Source organism: Lagopus muta, chromosome 8 (assembly GCF_023343835.1).
Source record: "Lagopus muta isolate bLagMut1 chromosome 8, bLagMut1 primary, whole genome shotgun sequence".
NCBI classification, from domain to species: Eukaryota; Metazoa; Chordata; class Aves; order Galliformes; family Phasianidae; genus Lagopus; species Lagopus muta.
The window spans coordinates 17,128,773-17,155,308 of record NC_064440.1 but is presented as its reverse complement, the minus strand read 5'-3'; the positions used below and the strand labels follow the sequence as shown (position 1 = coordinate 17,155,308).

At 38.8% G+C, this 26,536-nt stretch overlaps 1 protein-coding gene across 8 annotated transcripts in view; it reads right to left on the bottom strand.

Annotated features, from left to right (window-relative positions):
• The window catches only part of CSRNP3 (cysteine and serine rich nuclear protein 3), a 91,215-nt gene that overhangs the window by 59,728 nt on the left and 4,951 nt on the right, over nucleotides 1-26,536 (bottom strand). For 6 of the 8 annotated variants that reach the window (XM_048952769.1, XM_048952768.1, XM_048952773.1 and 3 more), the window contains exon 2: nucleotides 5,168-5,338. In XM_048952769.1, coding sequence (XP_048808726.1) covers nucleotides 5,168-5,315 — 148 coding nt within the window. In that variant the 5' untranslated portion in view covers nucleotides 5,316-5,338. Of the gene's footprint in view, nucleotides 1-5,167; nucleotides 5,339-26,536 lie in introns of those variants that run through there. The other 2 variants (XM_048952775.1, XM_048952776.1) reach the window with 2 other exon arrangements.

Here is a 26,536-nt window from a genome sequence, read left to right as displayed (position 1 = left end):
ATATTTTTTAAATTGAATGTACATGATAGAGCAAAACAAACTTCATATTCTTTATGGATGGTTTTCATGCATTCGTAAAATTATTAAGTTATTTTGCACATTAGAATAGCATCTGAAGAAGACAACCACTACTATAGGAAGTTTAAACTAGTGGCTTGGATCTGATGCATTACTTCAATCACATATATATTGTATATATTTTATATATAAATATATATAATGCACACATACATGTATATTATTTTGCATCAGAAATCAAAGACAAGCTATCAAGCTTGATTTTAGCAAATCTCAGACAAGGGCAGATCAGCAAATCTCATTTCATATGTCATGTTACCATCAGTACATACTCCTGAGTGCAGACCAGGATTTACACAACTGTAAGATGCTTTCCTCTAGCAAATACAAAGCAGAACTGCAAGCGCTATGGAATCCCAATCAACATTTTCCAGTAATTTTCTAATGTGTTTCTCGAATATGCTCTGTGTGTCATTGAAATGAAAGATGATGAGTCAATTTACTAAGAATTTACAAACTGTCAGAGCACTGAATTCTTTTGATCTCGATAAAACTGGCTCATTCTCATTTTGTTCATTAGCCCTAACTCTTTACCAGTTGTGAGCCAGCCAATCTGTGTCCTTTTCTGCAAGATGATTTATTTGCCAAGGAAAATCTGTTAGCACTTTCTTGCTCTTACTCTAAAACTTTGCTTGTTGCTTGTCAAAATCCTCCTGCCTCATTTCATTCATATATGATCCAATTAACAAGCTGTCTTTCCTCCCCCAATAGCTCTCTATTAGCTCCTCCCTGCATTTCCACTAATTGTTCACCTGTGGATTCTAAGGACTTTCTGTTCTCTTGTAATCCAGAAAAAGTCATTATTTTACTCTTTTCTCCTTCCCCTTTTTTTACTTTCTGGACAACTACTTGATGAAATTCTATCATTACTCGTCAAGTTCCATTTTGCTGAGGACTTACAAAAAATGCTAAACAATCTCAGAAAACAACCTGCTGCACTGCTTTGAGCCATGTCTTGTTCATTCCTTTATGTATTAACACAGTAACATAAATATCCACGTGATTTGAAAAGCAAGGATGTCTTAAGCTATACGTTATCAATAATTTTCAGGAAAGTTATTTGGCAAGGGTAGCAGGATTTTCTTCTCAGCTATTTCAACTGAAAAATTATTGTATGTGGAGTCTGCAACAAGCAGGTATCCCTACTTAAGCAGCAATTCAATTACAACACTGTTCAGTGAAGAACATCTTGATGTGTTCACTACGCTCTGTTGATGGAAAAATACTGTAGAGTCCAAAAACTGTTTCAGCACTTCATTCTTACTCTTCACCAATCAAAAATCACAGTTGTCATAGAAACCGTAAAAACTGAAGTCAGTCATGACAAAACAATGGGATAATGGAAAATGTCTGCTGGCTCAGGCTTTCATGTCAGAAATGCCTCAGTGAATTTAAATGGAGACTCAAGTAGTTCCTCACATCTTGTAGCAACAGGTGTGATCGTTTTTAATAATCTGGTCAGAGTCTGGAAAGCAGTAGTATTGCTCTTTCTTTACACACTGGTTATACTAAATGCTGGAAAACCCTTCCCAAGCAATTCAGCATGAGTCTCTGGGTTAAGGGACTCTGAATCAAAGAAATTCAGTCTCAAGATATTCTGGAGTGACTTTTGGCTTCTGTTCTCAACATTTCTACAATCTCATTTTTGGCCTTTTAAACCAAGGCAAATCAAACATCACTTTAGAAACACACTGCCATTAGTTTCTGCCTCTCACATATTCTATCCAGAAAAAGAATTAAGCTGCAGACCTCTGCCCCAACCCAAAAAGGTCCAGCTCCATGCAAAACATTTTTTTAGGTTCTTTGCACGCAACACATGTCAGCAAAACAAAGCTCTACTCTTGACTAACAAAGGGTACAAGAGCCACCTCTACCACCCTGTGCCTGATCACAGACCAAAAACCCACACAAGTGTTCTTCCACAGCGTTTCACTGTGACCACCTGACATCTGATAATTACCAACTGACAGGTGTGACTTACTGCAGCCAGTTACCCTTCAAGCAGATACCACCCTTTTGAAAAGAAAATAATCATAATACACAAAGAAAGTAGCTAGGCTGGTTCCATTGCAAGTGAACAAACTAAGTGTCTTCTAACACTTCATTGACCCTCTTTGCCTATGGATTATAATTAGCAGAAAGGGTACAGTTTGCAACATGCTTCATCAATTTGTAGAAGGTTAACGGACATTAATTAGATAAACTTTTCCAGCTGCACTTGAGCTTAAGTTTGGGAAAGCACAAATCCCTGTCAAATTCCCTAACCAAGAGTTTAGAAGATTTAAAACAAAGTGAAATCTTGCTTCCAATAAAATGAATAGCAAACAATGAATGAAAAAGTAAACTTTCCTTCAAGGGTTTAACAAACACTATTCACCCCTCCTTTACAAGAATGGCATGAATTAATTTGCTTACACAGCACAGTCATCTTATCAGAAAAGAAAAGAACTTTTTGATTCACACAAGGAATACTTAAATCTTTGGGTGGGATGGAAGGGAGGAAAAGAGTTACCACAGCTGGAACAGCAGCCAATAACACTTATGAAATGCTGTAACTTCTCACTCCTTGGTTCAGTGGTAAGTTCCACATCTAAAGCACCACTTAACATTTCTATACACTATTGGTGCATTTACTATACTTGTACATACATATGTATACACACAAATATACATACACTTTTTCAAATTACATATACATTTATGCACTTACACACCAATGCTTTTTGGATACTATAAATATATACAAACGTGTACTCTGACATACATCGTACACTGAAACTGGCACATTCATTTCCATGGATGCTACTGGGAACATGAAAACTAATAAAACGCTATTGTAATCTTTTAAATGTTTTGGATATGCCCAACATTTACTTTTGATTAAAATACATGACCACAGGAAAATAAATAAAAGAATTAATGTAAAATGCTGAGTATTAGTTATTAACAGCAGTCTTAATTGATGTTTAGCTTATGAAATACTGTTATATTATTACATTCCAGTATCACAAAGAATTGCTGTGTATTGAGCTCATGGCCTAATAGAGGATTTTTTATATTGCAGTTGTGTGTCTCAGAAGTCCCTTGGAGAAGCAATGAATCTGCACATGTACTGATAAAGAAGAGCAAGAAGAATTCATATGAACCTTCTGAGATTTTTCTGAACAGCACATTGGCTTTGGGCACATAGTAGGAGCACAGACTTCAGGGAACATGTGCATAGCATAAAACACGCCAGTGCATAAAGTGGGCTGAGAAGGAAAGAATCCAACTGATCTCATATGAGGTTAGAGCAAATACACTTCACATATTTTAAAACCTGCTGTTATACATACAGCATGTGATACTGAGAATGTAGTTGCATACAGCAGCAAGCCACGTTTTCATGTGTTGCCACGTATTTAAATATTATACAACCTAATCCCACAAGTTTATCGCATCATTGTTATTTGTGAATATTCTTATTCCAACTTGTGCAGTGGGAGATCTCAAACTGCTAATAAATTTTAAACATCTGGGTTTTACAGAAGCTTATGACTGGTAGAAAGCAACAGCAAGAGAAGACAGGAATGTGAAAATGACTATTACCACCATTTGGTTGGAAAGGAATATTCTGAAACAAGATATAAAATTCCAAATCCTATTGTACAAAAAAACCTTATGCAAGCAGTAAACTGTGATAGTTGCACACTTTTAAAAACAATGGTTTTAAAAAGAGAAAACTGTTTTTAGATCATACCACTAATTTCTCTTTGAGGAAACAAACCAGAAATTACCACAAGTACCTCAGCTAATTTATATCAACCACTGCATTTTCTTGGACTACGGTTCTGATGCTTGGATAAAAATACCACTGTAAAAAGAAGAATATGTGGCTTCTATTTTGACTCCACTATATTGTCCAAGATTCAGCTATGAAGAGCCACGTTCCTTAAATTCAAATTTCATTACTTATTTCTACTTCACACACACAAAAAAACAACTACTTCAATCAGCTTGTTTTGTGATTTATAAAGTCTGTTATTGTAGCAGTCATGGATTTTTGTCTATTTTATGTACTTGTTTCTTCCTCTCTCAAAAACCTTAAAAAATAGTTACCACAAACTGAGTTGCTTTAAAGTACTGCCACTACCGATAGAAACAACAAGCAAATACGTTGTGGCTTTGTTAAGAACGAAACAGTGAAAACAAAAACCATATAAAAATGGAAAATCATCCAAAGCTAAGCAAAATAAATGTATCTGCACCATGCCCTGAAGCCTATTTGCTAGACTAAAGCACTGGCAGACTGCCAAGCGGAAGAAATTCCAGACTGAAAACCATATTGCAAAGCTCAGAGAGTTCAAGTTCAAGAGCCAACAGCAAGAGCCTAAACACAATCAAAGGAGAGTAATGAGTTGGGGGTGGAGGAGGGGGGGTTGACTTCTCATATCTACCTGTGTCTCAGATCATCTCAGTCTTTGTCCTTCTCACTACCATTCTAATTTCAGTGAGAAGCCTAGAGAAAAATCTGTTTTTTCAAAACCTACTCTACTAGCTGCTGTCTTTATTCTGTTCTTTAAGTGTCTCATATAGACATCAAGTATGAATATAACACCATCTCATAAAATATCCTTCTGCTCCTATCAAGGGTAAAAGGAAAAGACTGAGGCTCAGGTGACAGGATGAGTGATTACAAGGATCAGCTGCCTGATTTGCAACAGATAGTGCAGACTACTCAGCACTGAACAGACAGGATAAAGCAAAAACACCAGCCTCATATATTTGTTACTGCTGCTTTTTCCTCTTCCTCAAAATTATCACAGAAAACAGAAGATGTTCTCCCATTTTCCTAAAACATTTCACATTCCCTGGTTGTAACTGATATGGTATGAAAGTTATGCAATCTGACAACCACTAACTTTTACCAAAAAAGTCTTCTAGAGGAAAAAGATGTTTTTAAATAGGAAGGATCTCCTCACAGTGTTAACGCTGAAATGCGGTAAAACAGAAAAAAGAACTTCAAAATAAATGCAGGCAGCCTACACTGTGTCTCTTCAAAGTAAGTAGAACTTTTTTGGATGCCTTAATACAACACTTCAATACTTACGGGTAAAATGATTAGAAGCTGATGGGTGGCCACTGCTTCCGCTATCAGCGCTTTCACTGCTAGAAATATCATCATCCGAATCCCACACACAGGAGCAAGGCGAGGTGCCACTAACTTCTTCAAACTTCCTCTTTAAAATTCCACTCATTGCTGCAGTGCTGTCACATGCACCTGTAACAGGAACAGAGGTAATGAAGCATTGAAACACCTGCCTGCTGTTCAAGTCTTCTAATTCATTTCACCTGGAGGAGTTTATATATCATTCTGATACCTCTACCTTTAGTTAAGTGGCTCCTTATCATGGGTTTTTAAACAACTTTTACAGGAGAAGCTGTCCAAAAGACATTCTAACTCTATTACAGACTATCTTTTCTTCTTAAGATAGAAAGTGCTATCTGCATTCCACCAGAACAGTCAACATTCCACAACTAATTTTCAGGCACAAAACTAAATAATAAGTATTTCACTTTATGCTTTGGTCAAGTATGAAATGCACGTAATCCCATACAACTCAGTAGAAATGCATATTCATTCACACAACACTTCAAACCTTATTTGGCACCTAGAACTATTACGTGACAAAAATCAGTATTTGTCACCAAGTACAGTTCAGAATGAAATGCTCAGCACTAGCAAATGCCCATATTTTCAATTAGATTTTAGAGCATGAGATACTTAGCATATTGTCAGGCCAGGCCCTGCAAATACTGTTCTGAGGTCATATAGCAATTTTAATTTACACAGAAGTTTCCTGTGCAGCATTTAGAAAGTTCAGATACTCACGCAGTGGCACATACATAGACTGTGTCCATTTATACAAGTATCATGGGATTGAATCTATCTTCATGAACTTTGCTTTCTAACCATACTGTCCAATACCATTGTTTCCCCTTCGTTTAAGATACCTGACCGTTTTATCCCTACTTATGGAATACTAAGTGAAAACAAAATAAAAATTCCTAGATCACATTAATGCATCTAACAGGCTAAACCATTTTTTTTTTCCTATATCTTTAATTAAAAAAAAAAAGTATAAGTTTACTGTCAGCATCATTACTGATTGCATCCTTGTGATAATTAATTGCAAGATCTTAATTTAAAAGTTACTGATAATATCTGCTCTCTGACTACACTAATCAGTAGAAAGTTGCTGTAAATAGCTGGAGAAAAAAAGACACATTTAAAAAGCTGCTGCTTGACACTTCCAAGCATACAGTAGCAAAAAATTCTCATTCTTCTGAACATCACTTGCCTTCAGCTTCTATAAGCTGCCAGTTCAATTTAGTTTATAATGAAGTATTTTCCTCCACTAAATTTCATTTTACCCTTATGGATGTGTCTAACTGAGAGAAAAGATTTCAATATAGATGTGGAATGCTACCATAACGCAACATAATGATAAGAGCAGATGCTGTATTATCAGCAGATCTTCAACACTGAATTTTTTGTCTGCAGAGCTTACTAAAAATTAAAGAACAAATATATTAGGTTCTAATACTGTCAGACACACAAACACATTTAAATGCATATCCCTTTCATGATCTTCTCAACTTTTACTACTTACAAAAAAAATTGTTTTCCTGAAAGAGATTTGCTCAGGCTAAAGACATGACAAACAGCACACGCTCATATCTCAACTTTGCCCTTTTCTCCAAAAGTAAGTAACTATACGCTGCAAAGAAAGTATTACATTTCTATCCTGAGGACGAGGAAAGGATCATTCTATATCTCCTTACAGTTTACAATAACATCAGCAAAAAAAAAAAACCAAAACAAAACAAAAAAACCAACACAACTAAAAAAAAAAACAACACAAAACACAACCTTACTTTAAATACCGTAAGTTATTAAGATACAACAATTAACACAACCCCACTTAATAAAGAAAACCCACACAGTGACACATTGAAAACCTAGAAAAATGGAAAAATGAAGAGGGGGAAGAAAACCCCAAAAGTTAAGATTCAGAAAAAACTCTTCCAAACTGCCCTCCCTGTCCTCACTGTATCTCTTGCTGACCACCTTTTCCACTGCTTCCTGCAGAGCTTACAGCACTGAATTTGCGAAATCACAATTATTTCCATGGCAACAGCCTGCAATATCAAAACCAAAGGATTATAGCTTGACTGCAGAACAGGGTAAAGAAGCAGCTGGAGTGTGAGAAAGAAAATGCTTACACTGAAACATCTCAGTGAAAAGGCAGAAAGAGTAAGAAAAGGGCTGACAGATTTTACTGTGCAATCAAAACCTAGGTCAAATCCATGTCTAAGTACATTGAAATTGTGGCTACAGGAGTCTTAAAGCTCCAAGTCCAAAGAAGCTCTGTCATAACTGCACTGCAAGGCAAACCTAATAGCTGTAATCATTACTAGTGTGCAGACTGTCACAAAGAGCTGATTTCATAGCCTGAAATGATTTCTAGACTAAAGCCTTTCTGCCAGACATTGTCTTTTGCAAGTACACCACATAGCACCTAGATGACTAACATGCAACTTGCCCCTCAGTAAAGCTGTCACAGATGGTAAGAGTCTCAGTAACTGTAACTGTTTACAGTTAGTAGCAGAAACAACTATTTTTAACGACAAAGAGTTTTAAATTTCCTTGCATTTAGCACAGCCCACATTTACATCAAGCGCCATGAGCTGACAGCAGTAAAGCCATCTTATTAAGATTTCTGCAATGAACCCTACCATACTATTTCCAGGATCCCTGGAACTAACGTATACACTAGTTCTAGACCCAGCTAGCTAATACAGTTAAGCCAGGGTACAAGGGAGCAGTGGAGAAGCTGAGTATCACTAAGAATTTAGGTGCTGTCACTTGTGTAGAAAAAAAAATCTTTTGATTTGTGTGCCTCTGGTATCAAGTCTCTGCAGAAAAAACATTGGATAGGGGAAAGATACTTCCATTATTCAAAAATGTGGATATTACGCAGATGATATCTGTTTGTACACACTATGTACCAGCAGGAGATTCCTTCAGAATCACATCTGTACAAACAGCTGCCATTCCATAAGCCAGTATTCTTCAGAAAGATGCACATCTGCACAGGTCTGAGGCATGTTCAGTCTGATGCATTTAAGCCATACCTCATTTACACAGACATCATTCTACCTGTATCACATCCACATCTCCAGGAGCAATAAGCATGGCAGTATACAGCACATCGTGCTTATCCAAGAGTTATTTTGTACTCTGTTGATCACAAAACACATCCCAGTGGAAAACAGAGTAAAGCAGCAGTCCAACTTCTGACAGAAATGAAACCACAAAGCTTTTAATATCTGTAAGGGTTCCTGAAGTCCAGAATCAAGAAACGAGGACAGGGAACTCTAATTGAATTGTTACAACTAAATCTGTAGTTTCAGTTTGATTTTTGGGAATCAAACTGAAGCTACCACAGTCACAAAGAAATCCAAACCCATCCTGATCTTAAGACTATACAGGATCTGGGGACAGGACAAGACACCAAAGACTTACTTAAGTTGAACTTTCAGTACATGAGTGGAAAGTACAAGTCTGAAGCACTACAGCAGCTTGTATATTCTGAAGGTGCATACTTCTGCACAGAATCCAGTACACAAAAAGTACAAGACTCTACAGAAAACGAACATTATATGACTAAGAAAAGCAGATGTGTAGAATACATTAAAATCTGAATTAGAAAAGTAGTAAGTCACTGTTTTCAGGCTCTCAGAAGGACAACAAGAGCTCCAGCCTTCAGAGGTGAACACTGAGACAACAATCCAACACAATCAGAGATCCACCACAGCAAACTGCCTGTTCAGGCGAAAATTGAAGAGTCCAATTAAAACCAGATGTCTGTGGATAATTATTAAAGAGCTGTCTAACAGCCAGAAGCTTTCCTGCTGTTGATGTATGCTTCACAACAATGTCCTCCACAGTGATGCAATGCAACAACCTCTGCCAGACTCCTTACTGCGCTAACGGGGCACTAAATGCACTAAGGCTAAGCAAAGCTGAGACAGATGGAGCAGTATCAGAACAAGGAAAATTGGCCATGTGCGCACTGTTGTAGGTCAAATGCCAACACCTGACACAGACAAGGATTCTTTGAGGAAAGGACGACTTGCCACAGCAGAAGTATGATGTGTGCCTGCTGGGAGAAGGACCTCTTTCTTAAAGCACCCCAACCATCTTTCCTCCTTTTCCTCACACTGGAGAGTAGTGCTACAAAGAGAACATTGCCAGACCTGGGCCAGCAGGCTGGCAAGGTGATGCCTCACGGCGCCATGGCAACAGGCAGACCTGAGTAAGGAGCTTGCAGCCAGAGGTACTGCTGGGAGAGAAAGTTCCACCTGAGTGCAGGCATATTTAAATCAGTCACATTACCTGTAACCTACAGAGTAAAATAATGCAAAAGCCTGGGTAGATTGACTCTTTCTTGTGCCTGAAAGGGCTGAAGATTTTAGAAAACCATGGTAACAATCTCAACGCAGGAGTCCTTTAGAAAGCAGGTATCTCCAGATAGCAGTGAAAAGCCCCAGAAGAGCTGCATTAGAATTGCTGGTGAGTGGAAGGGAGGGGCGGCAATGCATTGCTTCCTGTGGTCCCAGGAGAAGCTTTTTCCTCCCCTGCTGCCACCTGAAAGACATGCTGCCAAGCCAGCTCCACACACTGTTAGCTATCACCCGCAGTCCTTCACTGGAACCCACAAACAACAAAAAAGCAAAACAAAAATACAATCCACAGAACAAAAAGTAGCGGCACCAGGTTGGGTACACAGAGGAAAAGGCTCTTCTCCTAACTTGCACTTCTGCTATTGCTTTGACATGTGCCAGAAGATGCTAAGAAAACAGTCAACAAGCTGCAGTATGGACATAAGGAATTCAGAAAATCTTTCCTTGCTGACAAAGAGACACTTCTCCTAGTCACAATTCACGAAAAAAATGACTGTGTTGCAAAATTCAGCATTAAATATATATACAGTTTATATGTTTCACCATATGGGTAAGTGAAAAAGCACGGAGCATACCTGCAAAGACATGGACACAAGCATGTATCAATGTATCACGGGTAACAGCCAAAACACAAAATCAAAGAGATATGAAATAATGAAATAGGTCCCTATCTCAGATCATGCATCTTCACGTTCACGACAGGAAGCAGATACTGCCTAAAGCTCCAGTAAGAAAAAAAAAAAAAAAAAAAAATCCCAAACAAATGAGAAAGTCCAAAGGCATTTCGGTTAAAAAAAATCCAATTAATTTTTTCTTTCATTCACTTATGAAACCTTATTTTGGACAGATTCCTTCTTGAGAGCTGATCGCATCAGTAATAAAATCTACCTGGATAAAAATTCGTATCTGGAAAGAAAAATAAATGGCAGGCAAACAAAGACTTAATACATGAGTAACACAGCATCTTGCCTTGTCTCAAATGTATCAACTGGAAGCAAGGAAAAAATTAGACAAGGTCTGGAGTAGCAGTACAGATTTCCTTCTGAACAAAAACCTATCCTATGTAGATGACTGCAAACAGAACAGGAGGATGCAGAAAACAGATGTTACACATAAAACATTACTGCTCAGTACTCATCATAAACAACTCCCACCCACTGGCCAGTCAGCATGTGCTATAAGATGCTAGGAAGACTTGGCAAATCATTTCAGAGTTAAATCATGAATATTGACGCCCACAAGCAGAGATGTTTGGACTATTTGTCATGATTAATATTCTTTTTGCATTTAGGTTTATTTATTAGTTCACACTATATTTTTAAGATATTTCTCTTCCTTGGAAAACATCAGTAAGAACTGGTCGTGAACTAACCAAGGCATTTGCTTGGTTACAAATCACATTTTGCTCTTCGTACAGCTGACAGGTTTTTTTTTTTGTTTTTTTTTTTCCCCCTTGAAAGAGTCAAAACTGAAAGCATCTATAGTGAGAACATCACTCACACAAAGAATACCATTTGCTTGTGAAAATGACTATTCATGTAAAGGACTGCATTAATGCAGACATGAATCCATTTGCATGAATGCTTGCAAACAGTGAACAGCAGAGGTACAAGAACATGAATCAAACAGCTGTTCAGAATTCAAATTTATGTTTGCAATACATGTTTCTGTGTATTTGGCAGCTCTAATAACAAGCACCAGTTATCAGAGGTAGGCTCTGATAATTTCACAAGTACAATCTGTAAAAATTAAAAACACACAGCGGGATAATTCCACTTAGAGACCACTGTGTAGGCACAGGAAATACCATTAGTATAATCTTATTCATGACTTGGTGCTTACAGCAGGGGTCAGTTACACAGGACATAAACTAGGAAAAGGCTTTGCTTGCTTCAGACTAGTTAAACCTACAGCACTAAGTAAATCCTATAGGAATATGGCTGTGCAATTCAACCTGGGGAATCTGTTCCAAAACTGCAAGCTAAATCCTGCCAAGCCTGCTCTTTGCAGGGTTTCTGTACCGTCGCTTTAGAGAACTCCTGATTTCACACTTGAGCACTAATCCACGAATCTTCCAGACTGCCTACACATTGTTGCACGCTCCACTGTACACTCAAACTAGCTCCACTGGCAATGAACTTAGAATGCCAAAGGGATGCTGGCATATGCTCACTCTCCTGTCTATGTTGTGCGGATGTAACAATGTGTGGCAGTTCTGTACCCCTTCGTTCTGCACAGCATCTCACAAACACCTGCACACACCAAGCATGCAAATATCCTCCATTCATCACCCCAATACAAAATGTTCATATACAGCAGCATTAAAGCAACCTTCTGATGTCTGAGTTCAACAGCTACACGAAATACACGCAGTTCTGCAAACAAGAAAATTCTAGGCTAGCTCTCCCTGGGCCTCTTCTCAGCATGCTCCCTGAAGAGCGAAGAGATGAGTAAAAAGCAGTGCTAATTCAACCAGACATCCAGGAACTCTGCATTCAGCTGCAGGGTGCGACCTGGCAGAAGTGGATTCAGAGGCACTCAACAAGAGAGAAAGCTTTCCCATGTAGATGAGATTTGCCCATAAAAGCTGTACACTCTGACACTGTTTCACTCGTAACTGTTTTCTAAGTGAGTTGTTGCATCAAAAGCCATTTCCAACAGAGCAAGAGACACATAAAGGGTACTGAGCCCTACAGGCAAACAGGAGATTCAAGAGAAAGTCAAGCTGCAGCTGGGCCACAAATTCAGGCTCATGACACCTAACCTTCAGATCTGTGTCATCTAAGAGAATGTTAGCTGGGTCTATCATGGGATCCCCACCGAAGTTTTCAGGTAATACCACCAAAGACCTGAAGAAACTTTCAAACTCCTATCTGGGCTCCCAGAAAAGGCTTATTACTTTTTAGACTGCTCTACTGAAGGACAGGGTGTGGCAGAGCTCCGGCTAGGAGGCATCAGTCATCCATAAAATTGCAATGTGAGAGAAAGAACCAGATACTGCCGTAGGTCCTACTGACTTCTACACCCTCACCACCAGCTATTTTTCCAACTTGCTGCCTGATTACAAGTTCTTCAGCAATCCTCCCCCACGTATGTACTTCCTTCTCAGGTCTGTGACCACAGCTAATGAGGTTCTCTCATTTCCATGCCACTGGTGAGCTCCAGCAGCAGCTGACTGGGAATACTGGATAGAACATGCATATCTTTAGTTCAAGTAGTACGTGAATCATGAGGGAACTTCAGAACTAGTGACTACACACAGCAGTTTTACCCAATATCTTTCATACTGTCAGTATTAAGTAGGTATTTTTAGCCAGCAAAATCCAAATCCATCTGCAGCAGTAGCGTTTCCAAGGAGACAGAATCATTTAAATATATGTGGAACTAGATCTTTGTTTTCATCAACTCCTCGCTGTTACCAGAACTGGTTTGAGTTAAACTTCTCATTTTGGGATAAGAAAAAGCGGGGAGAGTGTGACTGGAATAAATAAACTTAGGACTTAGTAATAAACTTAAACTTAGTAATTCAACATTTTCCTTGTCGATTCAGATATATACCCACTGCTTACAAATAAAAAACAATCGGATGCAGTTCATCTGTTTTTCAGTCATTCTTATTTATCCGTGTTCACACTGCAATACATATAGAAACAGCTTCTCAGTTATTTAGAATCATTTTGTAGATCACTACAGCCTATTGATTTTTTTGATTGTTTATTTAGCAAACTTACATCAGGCTCCATTCTAGAAATGGCTAGAAGATGCTGGCAGCTGGCAAGGTGTGTAAATAACTGAGTAAAGGACAGAGCTTCTTCCACTCCTCTTTAGTGCACAGCAAGAATTTTGTTGGCTTTTTCCAGCTTTTCTTTAATAAAATCACTTGAAGACTTTTAGGTCTTTTCTAAGTGAATTCACTCTGAATGAACAGAACAATACTGGATACATGTATTTACTGATTTTAACCTCTGAAATCTAGTAAAGCTCAACTGCAGTATTTCAGCGAAGTCTGGCTTTACAAACATATAACCACATAGACTCAAACCAAGCAGAAAGCTTCTAGTCCTTTCTCTTATTTCAGTTGTATATACACAGCCTATGACAACAACATATCCCCCTTACTGTATTTCTAGTGGGGTGGAAAGATGAACAATTAAGTCATTAAAAACTAGTTAATGAAATAACTCTCCCAGTTCTTCCGTCAAATGATTAATCTATAATACTGTATTTTAAGATACAGACAAGTGTCACACAAATTAACAACTGCTTAAGGAGCAATCACTCCATACAATTTAAAAATGAACCCCTTCAATAAAAGAGTAAATATAGAAAGTTGCTTAAAAAATAGGTATTTCTCAGTACATTATCATTAACTTCAAGAAATGTCAGGAAAAAAAAGTCATGTTGGAAATATATTGTGGTTACTGGAATACTTGCAGTAGCTTCTTTAAGATAATTATGAGATTAAATACAGCAAAAGCACAGTTATCTAAAATAAATGAATTCCATGAATTCCTACTGTAGTGGTAAGTCCATCACTAATGTGAAATAATGTAAATAATTGTTTGCTTTAAAAACAAAAAAGATACACATTGGCAACAATTTATAATCACAATTCATTTATGTCAATAAAGATTTCTGCTTCAAACAACCATAATGAGGTCCTGTAGTATTACAGCTATTTGCTACATGTAACACATGCAAAACTGAGTCAGGAGGGAGCTGACACATTTAAATCCTTCCCTCGTACAGAAAACTCTGTTGTTTCCAAATTCTTCAGTGAGACCAAGACTTCCTTCTGTAATTGTAAACCCTCACATAACATACCTCAATGGATAAGTCTGTTTTCTGCACTAGGTTACTTACTGTACTAATAATTATTATTTTACTATTTACCATCTTCACCATCCCGAATTTCTGTTATCTAAATGCTGCTGCTAATATATGAAGTCTGTAGAATGATTTTCATACAGTTAATTAAATTTGGTGTGCAGCTGCAATAGATAAATCTTATAATACTGATCTTGTATGTGTAATTTAATTATATGTATTTTTATGAAATAACTTTTTGATTGAATTATAAACCACAAATTTTAAACACAAAAATAAAGCAAAAATAAATGAAAGAAACATCACTCTTTTCAGATCTACCTACACTGTTTTGCTGCTGGTAGCATACGCTGTATTTTCAACAGTAGCTCCATCACACAAAAGATCTCTCATCCTATAGCCTAATGAACAACTTCAGCATCAATGCCTACACCATCACAGGAGCAAGTTCTCAAATAGCATCAGAGATGCCTAGGATTCCCCTGTGGATTACAATTAATTTGAAATGTCCTAGAAAGCAGAAGTAATAAAGACACTGCTTCAAATTCACTAACGAGAAACAAACGGTAAGATTGTTGCACATGCATGTTTGTTAGCCATCAAATATTGTGGCAAGGATCAAGAACAGCTGCTCAATACAGGATTTTTTCTCCCTTACCTGTACACTGGTTTTCTGTGTTTCAGCTGAGTGCAGACTGAAAGGTTTACTCCTCCTTTTTTCTATCCATCAAATAGCAGTCATCCAATAACTGAAGTCATCCTGGCATCCTCTGGAACATGCTCTTTCCTCTCTCCCCTATTTCCCGCTCCCCACCCCCATCTGCATCCCAGCAAAATGGGAAAACAGCAAGAAAAACACACACAAAAAAGCATATCTGAAAAATAGGTCTAATAAGCTACTTAGTAATCAGCGAGGACACACTGTACTGAAAGGTAATGATGAAATTTAAAGACAAGGAAAAAAAAAATAGACATCTCTATTAATAACCTTCAGTTCCTCTAGTGAATAGCAATTCTCCCCTCCAGCTCCTTTCTCTAAGGAAAAACAAGCAAGCAGCTGTAGGAATACTTAGTGCCTATATACATTCTTTGATACTGACTCAGCTCTCCAGATTGTCAGTGAAGAGTGCTGCTGTGCTTTTGAGAAATTCTGTGATTATCCAAGTAACAATGCTGCTTTTACACAAAGCAAGATTCTGAAATCTCAATGCAAATTACAATTCAGAGATTGATGACGGTAATTTCCTACTACTCTCCAACTATGTAAAGCAATACCAATTGCACAGACTAAAAATAACACTATGGTTTTGAGATATGCAGCATCAGAAGTTCTGAGGCCAAAATAATAGAGGGCGGGGAGATTTTCTGTGGCTTTAATTTCTACCAAATTGTAGCTGTACTTCAGCCATTTTAGTATCCCTGATCATCAGCTAAATACATTTTCTTTCTGCTTGGGACAGTCTTCATAAAATATCTAAAAAGAGAACAATTGCTACTAACATCTTCCTTGAAGCTTTATCTATATAAAACTCTACCTATATAAGCTGTGCTCATGCATCTTTATTACTTATTTCATAAGTAATCACAAGATACCCTGAGTTGGAAGAGACCTAGAAGTCTCATTGACGCCAACTCCAATAACCCAAATCTAATGCCAAAAGCCAATCTCTAGGTGAATTTTGTCCACGCAAAATTTTCTAAATAAATAGGAATTCATATGCAAAAAATGAGTTAACAGTTTTCAATTTTTTGTGCCTCCCTTCCATTACCAAGTCTACTTGCAGCCTCTTAAATTCATGATGAAGAAGCATTTTTCAAGACAAACTGCAAAGAGAATTTTGATTTTCTACATATTCAAATAAATCAGGTATCAGTTGAAGACATGAGCATTAAGTTCATTTCATTTGAGTTTAAAATCAAAATCACGAATGAAACTTTACTGCCCCATCAAAGTACCTGCGTTCTAGGATTTCCCTTTGAAATCAAAATACTAACAAGCAGAAGCTGGAAAATACCTTTCTGTTTACAACCTTCTATTTGCTGCCACAGATTTTCATTTAAATTAACTGTGAATTCCTTTAAATAAGAGCATCCATCTTCACTGAATTATTGATCTTTAAATGTAGTGAGACCATATGAATTAGCATAGACCCACTATACAGTGATAGCAGTTTTAGTTTCTGGAAAAACTAGCTGTTTGCCACATCATAACAAACTGCCAGTGGATTCTGTGCATAGCACTCAGATTCTTTATGACACCTACAAGCAAATTAGCTCAATTTAACAAAAAACTTTACCTCAATGCCTAGAAATAAATCTTGGGAACACCGAGGAAAGTGTGAAGAGACATTTTGTCTGAGAAGCAACTAGCTGGAAGATATCTCAAACTTTACTTTCTTTGTTATCTGCACAGATAAGCTTAGAGTTGAGCACCAAGGCTTCACCCCTTTACTGGCTTAGCTGCTGAGAGAGATGCAGGGAGATAGACAATTGCAGACTCATAACTGGTTTTAATATAAGACTTTCCAATGCAGATGCAAGGTGCTTTGTTATTCCAACCCTGAAGCACTACTATTACTCAGACAGAAATGGACAGTACATACAAACAAGTCAGGATTTCTTGCAAGTGCCTGCCAAGCAATATGGGAGTTATTAACAAATCCAACCAAACAAAACCCAGCCTTTAAAACAGTCCCAGACTGAAGCAACTATTTAAGACAGAATTAGAAAAGAAACTGCAAATGGCCTTGCTCTAAAAAAAAAAAAAAAAAAAAGAAAAGAAAAAAAAGAAAAAAAAAAAAAAAAGGTTATAATTACGTAGGCTGTTGTTTCCCCCACACTTTACAAGACATGTACATGCAAACCTCCTCAGCAGAGCGGCGTTCATGCAATCTATCTAGCCTGCATTTGGCAGTTTCTTCTATTTTCTACTTAACATTCAGATAGACCTTATGAGATTTGCCCTGTTCTGCACATCAAAAATAAAGCCATTTGCTTGATAAATGTGTTTTAGATATATGAAATGCAATTCTATTTGTATGTCTTGCTCTGAGCAAGCTCTCTGGTTGTGGGGGGTTTGGATACGCACAAGGAGAAGTTACAGGCAGTACAGTTGGTGGTCTGTAGCACAAAAGAAAAAGAGCACAAAGTGGTCTACCATGGGCCTGAGCATCCTTTGCCAGGAAGCTGCCTTTAAATGAAGCCTCTTGCCCTCGGCTATGCCCAAGCTATGCTACAACCATCCAACAGCCATGCAGTACCCGATCACGTGTCCTCACGAGGCTGCCAGCCCCACACTGTGCTGAGGCTCTGGGTGCCCGGCCTACCGCCCTCTGAGCGCTGCCTTCCAGTCCCTTTGGAGCTGCCTGCCACCCCGGACATGATGGCTGAACCAGGCTGACCGCATCCACTGCCAGAATCTTCAAAGCCTTCACTAACTTTTGCAGCTCTGAATAACTATCACCACACTAATTAGTTGCATATATGCAGAGACGGAATAAAGGAAAGCGTGTCCTTTTTGAACCAAGGTCTGTACCCAGTTCGTGCTATGACTCGAGTAATTAACGAGGGGGTTTATAACCATTCAGCCATTTCAGCTTTTTTGAACTTTTTCCACCTCTCCAGAACTACTACACTGCACAAAAGAAAAGCTTCATTAGGAAACAGACTCCCGCAAAGGTTTTACTTCTCTTTTTCCTCATCAACTCTGTTGCTACTAAAATATTTGCTTCCACACTTTTTGGCTTTACGAAAAGTCAAGCTTCTTTTAGAAATCCCTTTATGGAGGGGCGACATCTTGAAGGATAACCTCCTTTATGATGTGGAAAGAAAAAAGCTTCAGAGAAAAAAATTAGGAAGCGTATATAAATTACATCGCTGCTTTACCAGATAATGGTGCTAACAAAGTAAATTAAAAGAGATGGTGGAAAACAAAAAAACCCCACACAAATAAAAGCCTCATTTATCGTAATGCTTTAGACATCCCTGATTATAAAGGTGAACTGACACAGCTTAGTAATTAGAATCACAAACAAATCTCCTGTATTTCATAACAACCTGATTCTTTCTGGAATATTCTTTCTCAGACTCTGTCTTTAGCAGAGCTAATTGTTCCACTCTCCTCCCTCTGTAGGCTCTATCAGTAACCCCATTTTCCTTCTCTTTAGGCCTTATGCTTCCCTTTATTAAAAAAGATTTTCAGCTGTTCTGTTTCATCTAGTAAAACATTTTTTTTTCCTCTTTCTGCTTTATTCTATCCCATATCTAGTCCATGCCTCCTTAGTGCACATGCCAATTTCCTTCCTAGAGCCATGAAGGATTTACTTATCTAAAGACAGAGCAGTTAAAATTCTTTAAAGATAAATCAATAGTGAAAACCACAACAATGTTTGACATCAAAGAAGATGGTTTGCTAAGCTCTGCAGCCAGTTTTTCATTAGCAGTCCTTACTTCATACGTACATCCAAAGCAAGCCAAGACAGTTTTCTTTCTGCAATCTGGCATAGGATGTGCTGCATTTCTCTGTTCTCATATTTAAAATGCTGGGCAGCACATTGCACACCAGTTTGGTTTCTTCTGAAATGCAAACCTTTTGCAGGTAGAAGAGAAAGAGAAGAGGTGGCCAGAGAAAAAAGGTACATCGGAGAAATGATTAAGGGTATCACCTCTTTTTATTTCCACTTGATGACCACACAGGCAGTAATAAAGCAGGCAACTCCCAGCAGCCACCTCAGGTTATGTAAGTTTTTGATAGTTAATCACGCAGTCTTTCTTTAGAAACTAATTACTGTATATCTCTTCTGTAAAGTGTGAGAGCAGCTCAGGTACACTGTTTAATGAAGACACAAACGGAGACTGATATTTGGAGAAAGCCAGATATTTGAGTCTCTGCAATCTGTTCATCAGGATTAGGCATTTGCTTAAGAAAAATGGTGGCTGCTACCTGAGTCAGGAGCAGTAGAGTCATCAGCTCACCTAGACATGCAGAAGCAGTCATGTCTCCAACAGCATAATAGCTGCCCTGAAAGACTGTTATGATGACATCAGACAACACACAAGTGGTCTAGAAATAAAAATCTTACTCATCATTCTACTAGCAAGATTCCTGGAAGATACTCCACGTGCTACATCCTAGATTTATTAAATCTCCTGAGAGGAGAGAGACTTTGTAACACTTTGATTCTCAGTGCCCTACATCCCACCAGTCTGTCATGACTGGAATGTGTGGTTTGAAATACAGGCCAAGAGCTCTGCCCACACTCCAGATATCCATGGGTTCCCAGGCACTCGCATGCAGGCTCTGTCCTTCCTTAAGAATTTTGTTTTTTGCAGTCAGATCATTAAAAATGAACATACATACATAATACCATCCCTCCTTCCCCCCTCCCTCCCCCCCCCCCCCCAAAAAAAAAATCCAAACCAAATCAAAACACACCACTCCAGGAAAAATGCATCTGCTGCTATGAACTGATAGTAGCAGGGTTAGGAGAGGCTCCTGAAAACAGTGTGTGTGTGCTGCCACTCTGGGAGATGCAGTCAAGTAATTTGAACAGCAGTGCTGAAAGATCTGTCAGCAGAACAGCAAAGGGCATCACGTCTAGAGGAAGCTAAGAAAGCCCAGCACAGAGCATTCCTTTGGTGCCACAGATGATGCAGTCAAGGACAGACAACCACTGTCAGTGCCTGGATGAAAAATATGCTGTGGAACTGAAGTCCAAAATGACCAAGAACCTGCCTACAGTAAAAAATGGCTCACATGGCTGTGAACCAGGAGTTGCACCAATGGCCTACATGGTTTAGAACAGAAAAAGGTCCAACCTCGCAAAAGATAGAGGACAAAAAAAATAAAAACAAACAACAACCTTGTAAAAAGGTCTGCTCTCTTTTTCAACTCCCTCATGCAATAAACACTAGATTTGAGAAGGGGGAAAAGAGAGACAGTCATTACCATCCAGTTGATGTACATCTGAGAAGCTGTGGGGGTGGAAAGGAAGGTGGATCTGGTATTTCCTCTTTCTTATAGACTGGGATCAGCTGTTGCTGAATCCACATTATTACTACAGAAAGCCATATTCAGCTTATCCAGGATGCTTCGCAAACCAACCAATTTCCTTCCTACCAGGCAAAACATTTTCTGCTGACACCTCTGAATTAGAATTTCTGGATTCCAAGTTCTGACTTCTTTAAATCCAGAACAGATTGCCAACTCCCCTTTCTTTTTGCAAAATAATCATTCTAGAAAAGTAGCTATTACAATGAGCAAAGAGCGCCTCTGTAGCTCCCAGGAACATCTGAAATCTAAGCAGACACTTGCAGGCAAATCCTTGAAAAAAGATGGGCTAAGCACTGCAAGGCAGTAACACAACTATCAGAATTTCACAGCCACTGTTGATTCCCTGCAGCAACTCAGACCCCACCATCAATAAGGAATGTCCCAGTATGGTCCCAAGAAGAGTGAACACCAACATAAGAAAAACAAGAAAGTGAAGTGTGCACTACATCTGACTCATCAGTGTGCACTCAGTGCTTGTTGCCTGGAAAAATTCTGCTTGGTCAAAAGAACTGGAACCCAATTATGTTCTGCTATAGAATGCAGGCCACATTGCTCACATTTCCCTAAATTGAAACTGCATCCACTGCAAGGAAATTGCTCGTGATTTATGACTGACAGCAAATGGAGAATTGAGGTTTCTTTCTCAAAATTGGTGGACAGATGCCATCATCTACTAGCTTTAGAAATCACCAAGGCATGTAGGATTTCAGCAATCCAAGTTTTAAATAGTGAGAGGCTACCACGTAGAACATGTGCGAATCTCTGAACAAACTAGAACTCTGAAATCAGAAATATCACCAAGAGGAAAACGCAGCAGACATACAAGTTATATTGGCTTAAATGCCCTACTGTCTGCACTTACCAAAGCCTGAAGGGATGACTGCTCAGGCTGGAGAAGCAACCAGATAATTACTGGCGATGCACAGCAAAAACACATTGCCCTGTAGTTCAAGAATCTGCACAGCTTCAAGAAATAACAGGATTATTTTACATTCAGGCAATTTTTCTTTTTAATAGAACCTAGAAGACCATGCCACCCCCAGAGCAGCTCTGCCTAACAGCATTTGTTCCAGTTTAAAAGAGTAAGAAACCAAGCCTGTTTTAGATGAGGATGCTAAAGAGTGGCCACACGGTTCAGCGGATCTGACACTTGACAACATATTACTTAAGGTGGAATTTTAAAAGGGCTGTAAAAACTATTCTAAGATGGTGAGAGAAAAAAAAAAAAAAAAAAAGAAGGAATACACTGCTTGCTGGTCAGTGCAGCTGAAACATGCTATAGTCCTTTCCTCCATTTTAAGAGAAACAGTACCGCAGACTCTGTTACAAAAAGCAAGGTTTTCTTTAACCCTCGCTAAGTAAACTCAAAATAAATTCTCCTTTGCTCTTAAAAAATAAAGCCTGTGTAAGAAGTCCAGAAAGCTCCATGAAAATAGTGCCAAGTGAGAACAAATCTCATGGCAAAATTGACAAATACATCTAAGGCAGACTAGGTTTCACCTTACAGAAACACAAGCTGCATTAACTTCAACTTCTCAGACTCCCACCCACTTACCAATATCTATCCTTCCATCAACCTAGCAGTGCAGTCATCTGCCTTCAGAGAAATCCAAAGTGGTACAGAAAAACAACATAACAGAGAAAAAAGGTAAGTAAAGAACTTTTGCACAAGAGCATGCATGGATTCCCACTAATTCATTTGCAACTAGCTTATAAAGCAGCTTTCTAGCACAGAAATTATTTCCAGTCCCAACCATTCATATACCAACAACTAAGACAGGTAAATTCTCCCCAGATTCAGAAATCTACTCCTCAGAACAAGTAACAGCAAACAAGCCAACCCTGAAACATTAACTTTTAAAAGCAAGTTTATTTTAAACCATAATCTAGACTTCATGGCTGAAAGACAAAATTAAGCACTCCTCAACAAGTTTATCATTTTGTTTGTTTTAAACTAATCTACATTTTACTCTGAAAAAAAAAAAAAAAGAAAAACTAACACTTTTCAGATATAGCAGCTCTGCTGATAAGCATGGCACTAGCAGAGCATGGAAGACAAAAGCTGAGGTACTATCCTTTTTGGAAGGAGCACAGACAGACTGATATTAAGAAGGTCACTGACAGCTAGGTCAGAGAGGAATACCACTGTTTTATCTTTTTTTTTTTTGGCTGTGACAGACCCCCTGTAACATCTGACTTAGTCACCACTACTGCGTATCTGAAAGATTACCTTATTTTATGGTTTACTCTGATTTCTTCTTCTATTTATATATCTCTACTAGTGCACCAACTTGACGAAACCTTTAAGCTCATTCTGAGTCAAGCCAGTTGTGACCTTGCTGGCAATTACGCAAATACATGCTCAAAAAAAAAAAAAAAAAAGATGGAAATGCTTGCATGTGCCTCCAGCTGCCAGGAAATGTTCCATCCTTTATTAATAATTACTTCAATACATTCCAAAGACCACCTGTACTTGCAAAATGTAAGATCCTTCACCTCCTCTTAGGACCACAGATCAGGTATTTTATAGAAAAAAGTACAATATCAGTGTAATATCTTTATTTCTGTCACAGGATCAAATACCCTATCCACATCAAAGTTTATCCAGCAAGGAAAATTGCACCTCCACGTATAGATTTGCAAAAGAGTTCTAGAAGAGGACGAAAGAGGATTCTAGTCTGTTTCCAAAACGTTATATCAGCCCTGCAAACAACAAAGCCTGCTCAGCTATCCCTTTGTGCAGCTGAATGACTCAATAACTAGGTTTGAGTGCTATGCCCCTTTTTGTCTGGTTTCACCTAGGAGAAACTGCCTTCTCCAAATTATTTCGTATTATGGCACACTTCTGGAAAATGCAGGTATAGACCCGAGCATTTTCAGACTGAGGAAAGAACAGTAACCAAGTCTCGCTTCCTTAGGAAGGGTTCTCCATTACAATAAATGCATCTTCTTTGTAAAAGAGAAAACCCTATCACACTAAAAGTCTACCCACAGAAAGATGGATCAGAGCTGTGGATTCTCATTGTACCTGCTGCCCATACACAAGAAATTCAGTCATATTACTTTGCTAGTATGCCCATTTTAGCCATGTAGAAGACACAACGTAATACAGGATGAGTGAACTTTAAATATTACTTTAAAGGTTAGAGCAGTACAGAACCATCAAACTGGTTTCCTGAGCTGCAAGTGCCTTATCAGCCACCTCCAGGGCAGCACCTGCCCTTCCAGAAAGGCTTTCCTCAACCACAAACTTCACAGGAAACACACCAAGAAAACATCACAGCTGGCAATGAAAAGCAGGACAGCAGAAAGCAAGCATCGGTTATTCTAACCAAATTACTCAAGATGCATCAAACAAGGGACAATAAAACATCACTAAGCACACACATCTATTTTCAGACTGATAAACTTCTGAAAAGGCCCAGAAGAATCCCAAAGCTGTCATCAGAAACTAAAAAATCAGTAATTCTCATGCACAAATTCTTAAGCCTTAGCTAGGAATAATTATTAAGACAGCGACAGAATCTGCTCTATTCTGCATCCTTGTGAATTGGCAATAATTCTGGTGAAGTTAATGAGCAATTGATGATGGAGAATGGGCTTTTGTTCAGTGTTCGGAGACACAAAGTGGAAGAATCATATGCAGTGACAAGTCACTCGGAGTCTCCCATACTTAGAGCTCAGATGCATTTATATTCAGTATGTCTGTATAAGGGAGAAGCATATGTTAGACAAATGTCTATTTTAATCTCCACAAACTTACCAGTGTGCCTGTTATGGGCCTCCTTGTACAAGCCAAACCAGAGTTTGTCTCAAAAATCAGGCTAGGAAGATAGCTGGCCCAGCAGAAAGGGATGTAGCACACAACTCTCATTATACAAGATAACCAGAGGGCAGCTGCCATGGGAAAAATATGCCTTTGTGTCCCACGATCAGATAGAAAGTATCTGAGAGTTAAGTGCCATGCTGTCACTGAGTCAACATAGATGACACCAACGATACTTCTCATTTACAGCTACAACAAGAGGGAAAATGCTGAAGGTCAGCCCAGGAACGCTCACATCGTGCTCCTGTTACACACTGATACAGCAGCAACAGAGTGTTAAGCACTAATGAAAAATGTGTTTATAAGCAAACAAACTGCAATTTGTCAGTAACTTCCCCAGGTACCAGAGAGCAGTGCTAAAGAAGGCCTCCCCTCTAAACAGATTACATGGAAGAGGGCAATGGATTAAAATTTAATAGAATTTGAGTATGAACCAGAAGATACTGCAAAGTCATTTCAAATTTCTGCCAAATGAATATCAGTGATATTTCAACCTACTAATACATACTTCTAACTGAATGCTTCCACGTACAAGATGAAAACAAAACGTTTTACAGCAAGGTAAAGTTTTAGATGAACACTTGTTACTCGTGCAGCTTAAAAAATAAAAATAGAAAATCTCTAATCGTGCGTCACTACAACAAGGCTAAGAACAAGGTTAAATATTCTGAACAGTAATCTGTTTAAAAATCAATCTAATACCGAGGTGCAAGTAATGCAATCATTAAAAGATACTTTAATAAACACAGTATTTCACTCTAGTCATAGAGTATGGCAAGAGAGTAAGTTCATTTTCTTACATAAAACCAAGCAATTTTAGCTATGTTTGTGGCATTTTTCTTCCACTTTCATCAACATTTGCAGACTTGATCTTCTACAGCCCTTTAGGGAAAGAGAGTTTTGAAAATAAGTGAATGTGTTCAAGCTGCAGATCACACGTGCATCCTTGTGAAAATGGTGATTTTCCCATACCTTCTCAGGGACTTTAGTCAGAAGCAGAAGCTGAAATGGTATTGAGTTGAGTGTTTCATCAGTAATATTCCAGATACTGGCAAGAAAGCTAGATGGATCAGTCAACACATACGCTACTGAAAGCCTTTAAATTACCTTTATTCAGCACAAAGTATGATTTTGTTTTAAATAAGCATTTTTATCGGACTGCTTCTAAAAGAGGATTGAATTAATTCCTTTTGACGTGTAGCTGTTGCTAAAATGTAAGCCACGCCACATTCTAAGGGCACAAGTAGTAATTCCCTTCAGAAGCACTCTTCACGAGGGAGGTGCCATTAGCAAGCTTCTCAGCGAAGCCATCAGCTCGGTGCGATCATGCAGTGACACCTAGCGAGTACTTGCAGTTAGGGAAAGCTGTTCCTCCTTGTCTATTTGCCCGAGCAGGACAAATGTCACCACTACAATTATGCCGACAAGATGCTTCACGTACTATGTTTTCCTTCTAATTAGAGACCTTAAGATGTGTGGTATTTATTGTACAAGAGCATGAAAGCGCACATACAGTACAGAAAAATGTTTCCATCCCCATACAGCGGTCACTACCTCATTGCTTCCCGCCCACCAGGACAGCCTGGTGAGGAGCACACAGCACAGTAACAAAGCCAAGGCACACGCTCTCACTGATGGCACACGTCTGGAAATGTCCTTCACTGCTCAGGGCTCCGCGGTGACTCCCCACAGCAAATGGTTTTGTTTCCATTACGCAGCAGATGGTGACAGAGATGATCTGAAAAGCCCGTAAATGTGAACAGCAGAGATGGCAGCTGGAGGATTTATAGCCAAGAACGACCCAGGGTGTCACTGCCCTGCCTCCAGTGTGCCTCAGGAGAGGCAGCTGCTGGCTGCATGGCCTCTGCACCCAGGGCTCCACAGTCACCAGCCACACAGCCTCAACACGTACAATGGAAAAGATGTGAGATCACAACTCACAGCTCCTCTTATTTGTTAACTGCATTTAAGGGATGCCCTCTCCCAAACTTCAAGCATTTCTCAAGCCTAATGCCCAAGCAATCACCTTCTCTTGCAAAAGTCCACAAATTGTGAAGGACTCCAATGCCTGGCATGACAAGCAAAACCAGGCAGACAGATCTCACAATAAGCTTTCACATTCACACAAATGAGCTGAGGTGGGAAGCAATGGCAGATATGGTATGCAATGCACTGCCAGATGCTACTTGTCACCACGCACAGCTGCACACTCATTGCCATAATTTGTACATTTCAGATCTGTC